At 39.2% G+C, this 10,072-nt stretch overlaps 1 protein-coding gene across 1 annotated transcript in view; it reads right to left on the bottom strand.

Annotated features, from left to right (window-relative positions):
• Window positions 1-8,943, bottom strand: part of LOC121814815 (calcitonin gene-related peptide type 1 receptor) — a 12,314-nt gene extending 3,371 nt beyond the window's left edge. Inside the window, exons 1-11 of the mRNA XM_042222504.1 lie at window positions 8,135-8,943; window positions 7,452-7,605; window positions 7,222-7,332; window positions 6,341-6,453; window positions 5,818-5,909; window positions 5,586-5,712; window positions 5,276-5,429; window positions 5,128-5,188; window positions 4,917-4,983; window positions 3,700-3,918; window positions 3,042-3,083 (exon numbers count right to left, since the gene is read on the bottom strand). Coding sequence (XP_042078438.1) covers window positions 3,042-3,083; window positions 3,700-3,918; window positions 4,917-4,983; window positions 5,128-5,188; window positions 5,276-5,429; window positions 5,586-5,712; window positions 5,818-5,909; window positions 6,341-6,453; window positions 7,222-7,332; window positions 7,452-7,605; window positions 8,135-8,209 — 1,215 coding nt within the window. The 5' untranslated portion in view covers window positions 8,210-8,943. The remainder of the gene's footprint in view (window positions 1-3,041; window positions 3,084-3,699; window positions 3,919-4,916; window positions 4,984-5,127; window positions 5,189-5,275; window positions 5,430-5,585; window positions 5,713-5,817; window positions 5,910-6,340; window positions 6,454-7,221; window positions 7,333-7,451; window positions 7,606-8,134) is intronic.
• Window positions 8,944-10,072: the final 1,129 nt, after the last annotated feature.

The following is a 10,072-nucleotide window of genomic DNA, read 5'->3' on the forward strand; positions in this document are numbered from 1 at the left end:
TAATTGCCACATCAGCCTACAGTCAAGTTCTATAGAGGTAATGAACTACTAAATTTTATTCAGGTGTGTTGCAGCATAGACACATGTAAAGATGTCAGGACACCGGACCTCGAGGACTGGCGTTCGACAGCTGTGCTTTAGAGAGAGCCAAAGTTAAGGTGAAGTTTTTCTTAATGTTTATATAGGCTAAAAGCTTTCTAGCTCCAATTGTGTAAGCATGAAACAACCGATTATCACATAGTCAGTGAAATAGTTGACTCAAAGACAATTAATTGATAAAGCGGTATAAGAAATTCATTGATGATTTTTTAAAATATGAAGATGATGATTGTATATTATCTGAAACTTGAAAAGTTGAAGCAGTGGTAGAAATAAAAATTGATAAGCATTCTCCCATTTTCTGAGACTCGGGAAAGAAAATAGGAAAATATTCCCCTGCGAAGGACTGCATTTCTTCTTTTATCTGTGCTGATATGAAACCTTTAAAATGACTCATAGACATGATAACACCACTAAACAATGGATGTCGGATAGACATTCAGATAATGTCTATATTGGGTCCATTGGTCCATGACCGATTCTGGACATCTATTCTGGATGTCCAAACAAGGTCCACAGTTTTGGCGTCTAACCATGACCCAGCCTGGACGTTAATATGATGTTCAACATTTGAAGTTTAGACTGGGTAATATTTTTGGAGGTCATGTGGATGTCTATGATAGGTGCAGGAAATTTACATGATTAATAAATGTAATATTTTTTTATTTACAAATATCAAATTGTTGTTATCAACATGATACATATAAATATATGGATTACTTGATTACATGATTTATTGTTTATCTTTTTTTTTGTTTTGCTTGTTATTTTTAAAGTTCCAGTTTTGCTTTAACAGTTTTATTTTTTTTAATTAATTTATTATTTTAATTTTAATTAACTTATTTGTTTGTACTATAAATATTCCATACATGGAAGTCATACGGACATCAACACAAGTATAATGGATGTAGACAAAAGACGTCGCTTGTTGTTACAAAACAACCCCTTCAGCGGACCAAAATTATACGTCCAAAAATGACTTCTAAAAGACGTCACTTTGCGCAGTGGGATATGCCTCTTATCACCTTAATCTATGAGAGAAAGCACATCTGTTTATTTCCCACATTTTAAATGTGATCTTAAAATGACTTCATCCTTTGGGACGTGATAGAGTCTCAGGAGGATTGTTGGTAAGCAACCAAGAAACAGCAGAGACATGGCTAGCCTAGCTTAAAGCTACAAGTACCAAGTAACACAAGGGCTTTAGATGCTTTAGTTTTTGCTCGACGAACAACGGCAGGGCATCATGATGGCAACAGTCACTCAAATAGCCATTCATTACAGCTAAGGGATGCAGTAGAGTATCTCTAAACGCAAATACTCCGAAACTTGAGGCAGATGGAGTGCAGCAGCACACGACCAGTTTTGGTAGCTAAGAACAGGAAACTGACTGTTTCACACAGGCTCACAAAAATCAGACAATGGAAGATTGAAAAAGATTGAATAGCATCAATTTCTGCTGCAGCATTCAGATGGTAAGGTCCGAAATTGGTGTAAACAACATGAAAGCATGCAAACAATTCAGGCTGCTGGTGGTGGTCTGAGATATGGAGTGAGATATACTTTCTTGTCACATTTTGGGCCCCTTGGTGCTAATTTCACAGCCAGACTGTTGTTGCTGACCATCCCCATCCCTCTATTGCCACAGTGTACCGTCTCCTAATGCCTGCTTCTAGCAAAGTAAACATGAGTTCACTGTACTGAAATGGCCTCCACATTCACCAAATCTATGTCTAACAGAGCACCTCTCGGATGTGGCAGGACATGTCACATCATGGATGTGCAGCAACAAGTCTGCAGCAGCTGTGTGATGGTTCCAGCACACTGGTGTATCTATTTCATGAATAGTTGAGGCACTCCTGAAAGCAAACCCTGGAACATGCATGATCCATTTCTTCACATAGCATTGTTTATCTTTCACTGTAAATTCTCTCTGAAGCTCTCTTTGAGAAAAACGTGTTTTGATTAAAGTATCGTTCTATTGTGCCTTACTGAGTCAGTGTTTCTGAGTACAGAAATAACAATGCCACTTTTTCTTTGAGCGTATAATGAGCACAGGGTTAGGACACACTATGACAGTAAAATCACGAGATAAATATCAAAGGGAAGTTACTTAGTGGATCTTGTAAACCATTCACTTCAAGTCAAGTTCTCTGCAGACCAATTGCCTGCAAAATTGACAGTAATCAGCATGTAGCTCATGGCTGCTTGCTAGCAGCATAATTTTCAGTCTTTGGAGAGCAATGCTGGAGAAGTAGTCCGACTTTTGTCTTTACTCAACAGCTGTAAGCACAAGCCAGCTTGGGGCATAGATTCGGGTGATTTTATTTTAAAATGTTTATTGAAAAATTGCTTCTCTGCTGTAATTGACCTTCCTTTAATCTACCGTAAGCTCCTTTTTTTCAGTTGTAACCACAGGGAAAGCAAGTAGAAACAATGCATTTGCAAACATCCAGAATCATAGGTTTTGATTATTTTTACTATTTATTACTAAATGCCCAAAGATGATGTAAGCTACTTTAGTAATTCGCTGACCTGGACTGAAGTTTCTTGGGTTGTAGAAAATGAAAGGTAACATTCCTAAACTTTTGCATCACCAGCATTTTCTTTTTTTTTTGGTCTGACAAAAAAGTAAGACCTTTGAACAAAGGTGTACTTTGGACAGCCCATTCCAAGAGTTTTTAATTTAACATGCTAGATTATTCTCTAGGGTATCTTTGCTGTAATTTCATTCAGTGTAATCAAGCTGGTAGCCTGAAATGTTATGACTACATATTAGTTTCCCCAACATTGGAAGAGTAGCACCAGGGCAATGACCCTGTCAACGCATGACCCTTCTCAACCATGAGGTCAGCACAAGTGTGGGATAGGGTGTGTACACGTGTTGAAATATCTAAAAAAAAAAAAAAAAAGAATAATAAAAGGGCATAACCCCGTCTTACTTCTCCATTGAAAAAGCAGAAGATGGTGGCCACAAGCAGACCCTGGAATGAAAAAAAGAAACACATTAAAAGAGAGATGACATACAGCTTACTAATTGGTCTCAGGAAAGTCGTTTGTAGACAACATCTCAGGGTCTAAAGTGCTGTGAAGCAGGGAAACTTAAGAGGTCAAAGTGAATACATTTTGAAAGCTGATTCAGGCTGTTACTCAAGACATTTTCCCTGCACTGCGCACACTGGGACAGCTCAAGATGATCAGATAACGCTTCATCAACATCCAACGGATTTCAGTCTCTTTCAACTCAAATAATTTGTGCCTTACTTCCTGCTGTTCTTGCCTGGGCTAGACAAACAAAGTCTTTTCTCTGGCTAATGAGAATGTTTGACTCTTGTTAAAAGCTAGAAAACAATGAGGTTAATGTCCATTTAACAAATGATTTTATTAAAATACATGTCTCAAGCACCGAAGGAGACAAAGCAATCAATTTTCATAATAAAATAAATATGCATGATAGAATGACAACAGAACTAAACAAACAGAACAGTTAAAGACTGCCGTAGATGCCACAGGCAGTCGGCTTTCAATGCTTTATATGAATGTGTAGAAATGACGAGAATCCCCTCAAACCTTCACACTGATTAATAACCGCTGTCTCACCTGGTAATGCATGAGTATGTGCATGATGTAGTCATATATTTCCGAAGAGACCCGTCCCTCTGGCTTGTAGGGAAGCAGGACGTACTGAATTCCAAGCAGAGGGACCAGGATGAGCGTGGCTCTCACGGCTTTCATGTACAGACTTGATTCTGCTTGATGGGTCACCTTCAGTTTGGTGATGAGAACTCGCACGATGTTGAGTAGAAAGAACAAATTAACCTAAAGGGGGAAGTCATATATAAATCAGCATTACAGTCTAGTATTTTGATAGGATGTGAAAACAAGCAATGCCTCAAGTATAAGAGCATAAAGAGCAGTATGGCACTTTCTTATAAGAGGTGAAAATCTTTATTGGTGACATGCTTGTTAGACACCGTTTACTTGCTGTAGGTTATACTTTTTTGTCCTCCTCTTGAGGAGTTTCCTCAGATTTTTTTAAGGGCACAATGCACATCATGCCGATTCCTCTGAAAATAGTCTGGTACAAGGACTGGACTGAAAATGTTGAAAGACGTTCAGCCAGGAGAACTATTGCTTAAGACCACTTCTAAAATATTACAAGTACTTCTAGTTCATTGGAAGCAAATGATAAAGAAATCAAAACTTTTGCACAGTACTGTATTTGAATTATTAAGAGACTACAAAGCTTCTTTTAGGCATCATTTCTTTAAACCCGTCAATCCTAACAAGACAAGTGTTAACAAAAAAATCAAAGAGGAATGTTTGCTTTTTCTAATAAGCCGAGAAAGTCTTCAGTTCCGTTACTGCAGTATTATAAGACACCGAGTCTACTTCTGATACACGGTAAAGTTAGGAAACCTACACAGAACATTTTAAAGGATGTTGGAGGCTGAACATTTAGTACAGACTGTCCTAAGGGACCAGCGTTCTCTGAAGCATGCTCCAATGTGCTGATTAGGTGAATTCCTAGAAAACAACATAAGCTTGGGGACCAGTGGGTGGATTCTCAAAGGGGAAGATGCATTGATTTCACAAGACAAACACACTTATGCATGTTCTGAGACTGTCCTGCTCACAGGACCCCCCACAGAGTCCACTCAGAGGAGGACAAAAGCAGCTTATTGTACTCTTTGCGCAACAAACAGTGTGGCAAGAGAAACATGAAACAAATCAGCTGGTTTATTCTAAATAGATACATAGTGAATTACTTGTTGAAACTGATTGGAGTTAGGAAAGAAAAGAAGTAGCATTCTTACCAAAAGAGCAGCACAGATGGGGCCGTGGATGATGTAGAGCAGTGATGTTTTTGAGCTAATCCAGCAGCTGCAGAGGAGAGCAGTACAAAAAAGGTTTACACAACAGTAACGTTGCATCACATAACAGCAAATCTATCACAGCAATCGGTGGGTTTCCTTAAAAAAATATTATACAGGAGAACTTCTTGCACAAGCATTGGCGTTAACTCACTTGTCGTTGTAGTAGTAGCTCCGAGCGACGGCATGTATGGTGGCTGGGATAAGAGGAAAGCCTGCAAAACAAAGTGAGCAAGTTAGGTAAAGAAAGACCCTTCAGTTAGAAAAATGTAGTGATTAGCTGACTGATATCCTCTTCTTACCCCATCCTAGGAGATAGTACCACATCAGATGCTGCTTCTCAGCAAACACTGCCACCACGATGAGAGTGTGCAAATATATCCCCTCACACAGCATCCAGAAGTAATTACAGCCAAACAGGTACAGGTGAATAAACTGGGACACTTTACAGCTTGTCTGAGGAAGGAAAACACATAATAAATGTGGATTTATAGCAACTGATTTATGTTTAATATTAAACTAGAATGACCGGTGTAATGGTGCACATTAAACTAATAGAGACATTTGTGAGGCTACAGTCAAGTGAATCAATACAAATAATAAGAAACTGACTGGATTCCTCTGCACGAGCTCCTGGTTGTTGGCCACTGCAGTCAGCAAAATGATGGTGATCACAGAGTTCAGAACAAAAGAGAAGAAGAGGTTCTTATGAAGGGTGATCCTTTGACAGCTCAAACTCCTGGAAAAACAGAAAACTGAAGTTATGCCACAACGCTTTTATGTTATGCACAGACTGAGAAGCATCCGTCTATGGAAGTCGCTCATATAACAGAAGTTGACTCACTTGAAATGGAAAAAAATTGCTAGGGAGATGAGGAGGGAAGTCAGAGACAGCCCATGTCCTATGAGGGCAAGGTAGAAAAGGTTCATTGCAGTCTGAAAAGAAACAACAGATGGAAATTAGGTTATCAGGCTGTAATCTCATTATCTTTCTCCAAATGGCTACTTGACTAAGCATCAACATACATCTCAGCATTTGCACTGAAAGGCTCTTGAAAATGTTCCATTTGGCTTTTAATATTTATAATTTCAAGCTGATGGGGTTTTTTTATGAACCAGTTACAGGAAATTATAGTACAGTGCAATTATAATATAGTTTCTCCTTGTGTCCAAAAAAAAGGGGGGGAAATTGGGCCAAAGCAGAACAAATTCCAGCCTGTATTTGGTCACCAAGCAGACATGCTGTGGTGTTCAGAGCGTGCAGAGCCCCTCACAACCACATCACATGGCCATCAAAGCCATACTTTTCCTATTGTTGATTATCTAACATATAAACTCAGTCCTACCTACTGCCATTTTCAACCTACCATTCTGCCTTCTACAGTGTGCTCATTGCAGCGGGTGTAGTTGGTCCATGTCCTGTTGCTCTCCGGATGCAGAAACCATTGACCACTGTCAGTGCAAATCTTTGTGACCATCTCTGCAGAACAAAAAGTGGTAAATAATTTAAATGTATTATTCTGATTTTTCCAGTAGAAGGTAAAGGCAGATGAAAAAGAAAAACATCATTATGGATGGAGCTAATGAAAACATCAATTAGAAGAATGAAATCTAATTATAAGCCTGCACATCCTGTTGACGGTTGCGGTTGACTGAATGTGGTTAAGAAGTCCCCGGACGCTTAAATCAAATTTACTGTAATAAACAGTGATGTATTTACACCACTCCATACACGCATAAGTTAATAATCACACACACAAAAACCCTGCCTCATTAACAGAAGGAGCTGAAGTCAGTGATTTAATACACATTTAATACACTAAAAATTACAAATCCTGTGTTAATACTGAGAACAGAGCTTTTCTGCTTCATGGCCATTTGCTGTAATTGGTATTTACATTCAGTGTGTGAGCATAGTGTGAGGTATAGTCTTTGCTTTTTTCACTTAGAAAGATTCAAGCTAAAAGGTGAAGCAAATTTATACATGAAGAACAGTCATTAATCATGAAGAGCTCCTCTCAGCCTGCGAAATCTGTTACATAATACCTTTTGTGGTTCTGGAGAGCTTTAACCTTGGTGATATAATAAGTGTTATCTTGGTTTGGGCTTTTGTTTTTTTACTAAAGGCCTTCAAAGTTATGAATGAGGACCTGAAAGCCACAACAAGGAATAATCATCAGAGTAACTTGTCATCTGTAAATCTGCAGGTGGATGAAGAAAATTGGCTGCTGGAAGCTGCAGATCTCACCTGATGGATCAAAATCCTGGAAGTAGTCCGGGCAGTGCTGCTCGGATGTAACTCCTGCTTTGGTGTCATCCCAGCAAAGCCAGCCATCCCACGTGCGATTGCACACAGGTTCTAAAAACACAGACATCATTTTAAGAGCTTTTTTGCTCTTCACATTTGGAACATTGCAAACTAAGAATTAAGGAATAGATTAGGGTTCTCTTAACCAATTTCAATCAAGACAGCTTTACCTTGTCTGCTGTGGGTATTTTCTTTCATTAACTTTTGATAGCACTCAAACTGGGCTGTGACTATCTTGTTCCTGGTGACCGTAATGTCATTGTAGACACTGGTTGAAGCCTGCTGCTGGGTTTCATTGATCGCCAGACTTGCCTTCACCATAAACTACAAGACAGGTGAGAAAAAGTAGAAATCCACTCATTTTTTTTAAGCTTTACAAAGTAGAATGAGAGATATGTTATGGTACAGTGCAACAGAAACCAAGTAAAAGAAACAAGTGTATAAATTCTCGCTCAGTGAGAGGGTACAAAAAGTACTGTTGGTTATGTTTAAAATGAGTAAAGATGTCTCTGAGCCATCTTTGGTTATGTACTTGCGAACCCTCTGGTGATGCATTAGTCTAAAACAGTCAACACATACTACCAAATGCAGGAAAAGGGAGTCATACTTAGTGATTCATTAAAGTCAGTTGCGCTGCATGGAAACTATGACATCTATGCCTAAGTATTGGTGCACAGATGTGTCCAAGCACCAACCTGAAGCTGCATTTTTTGTCCTTTAAAGGATAACATCAAACATAAACAGCCTAGCAGTACATAACTCTCTGAGGTAGAATTAAAGGTGGTTGCTGTATTTATGAAATTTAGATCAGTAAGAACTAAACTGTGTCTTGTGTGCATTTTGGCTGACCTACCGCTGCTGGATTACACAGCAGTATAAGCGCTACCATCCAAATCTGTCCAAAGCCATCCAACTTCCTGTCAGCCATTTCAGAGCTGGACGATGATTTACAAACTGCAGACCTGCAATGGAAAGCAAATAATTAAACATTAACATTAGATAATCATTAAAATGTAATAAAATGTCCTCATAAAAAAGGCCCTTCTTATATATAAGATGACACTGGAATGACACTGAATAGTCTAAGTGGATAAGAGTGAGTTGACCTTTGCTAAATGCTCATTAAGTTTCTGTTTTTCCAGTTCAGGACATCAGCTGAGTTAGAAAATTTACTGAATCATTAAATACAACAAATTTATTCTGTGACCAAAAGAAACTTTGTAACAAGAACTTGGCCGAATCAGTTTGTTTTAATACCGAGGATTAACTACAGCAAAGCACTGTACAGTATGTTCTCCCAATAAACAGCAATATAACGTGCCCTCGCTCTCCATGTTAGGTCAGCTTGGAATTACAGGCTCCTGTGATGTAGCTTTTTGGCATAGTATTCAAGGGAACGCACAGCTGAAAAAATAAGCAGCTGTAATCAACCCAACAAAGCCGTATCAATCAAAGGAAGTGGTAAAAGTCTTGTAAGCACAGTACAGGCTTAAAATCTCCTGTTCCTACTTCCGCGTGTGTTTTGTAAGCCAAACTTCTTTTGCCTTACAGTCCATCATAAATTCTGCCAGCACTTATAATTCTGTTAGTGGGTGCAAGTTGCACCTCATCAAAGCAGAATCCCATAAGGTTGTTTGCAGCAAAGCTGCAGGCCACTGGGATTTCATGACAAGGCTGTTAGATCTCGCACATGGCTAGCCTAGCTTAAAGCTACAAGTACCAAGTAACACAAGGGCTTTAGATGCTTTAGTTTTTGCTCGACGAACAACGGCAGGGCATCATGGAAATTTTTTGCACAACTGTAATAAATTCGAGGGCAATTTGAGAGTCTACCTAACTCTAAAATAGTGTGCTGTTATGCTAACCACAGCATAATATTGATGTCTTCATTTTTTGGATGGTAATTCACTACTTGAGACTATTTGAACAACGTTTCTAGTAGACAATGGCAGATGCAGTAAGCATGTACTGAGGTTGGGGTTTGGCCAAGGCCTTAGGGACTTGGGCCAGGCAGATCTCAATGCACTAATGAGAGGTGAAAGAATTGAAAAAGAGGGAGGAAGAGAGGGTACGAAAAGGAGAACAAACGGCTTGTGGGTTAGTAGGGCACATATATACACAGAGAACCAGGGGAGGGGTGCTTCTGTTTTCTAGTTCTTCATTAGATTCTTGTGACACAGAGACACTTTATTAGGGACATCAATTCAACTGTTATTTTGTAAAAATGCCTTATTAGTCAAACATATGGCAGCAACAGCATGTAGGCATTCAGACTGACAATCTGCTGAAGGGTCATGGTTGTTGGTGCCAGACGGGCTGCAACCTACACAACCATCTCTAGAGTTTACAGAGAATGGTCCAAAAAGAGAAAATATTGACTGAGCAGGTGTTCTCTTGGAGAAAAGGCCTCGTTGACTTCAGATGTCAGAGGACAATGACCAGACTGCTTTCAGCTGATGGCAACAGTCACTCAAATAGCCATTCATTACAGCTAAGGGATGCAGTATAGTATCTCTAAACGGAAATACTCCGAAACTTGAGGCAGATGGAGTGCAGCAGCACACGACCAGTTTTGGTAGCTAAGAACAGGAAACTGACTATGTTTCACACAGGCTCACAAAAATCAGACAATGGAAGATTGAAAAAGATTGAATAGCATCAATTTCTGCTGCAGCATTCGGATGGTAAGGTCAGAAATTGGTCTAAACAACATGAAAGCATGCAAACAATTCAGGCTGCTGGTGGTGGTCTGAGATATGGAGTGAGATATACTTTCTTGTCACATTTTGGG

The sequence above is a fragment of the Haplochromis burtoni genome, unplaced genomic scaffold, assembly GCF_018398535.1.
Source record: "Haplochromis burtoni strain Fernald_Lab_line unplaced genomic scaffold, NCSU_Asbu1 Contig_87, whole genome shotgun sequence".
Classification (NCBI taxonomy): domain Eukaryota; kingdom Metazoa; phylum Chordata; class Actinopteri; order Cichliformes; family Cichlidae; genus Haplochromis; species Haplochromis burtoni.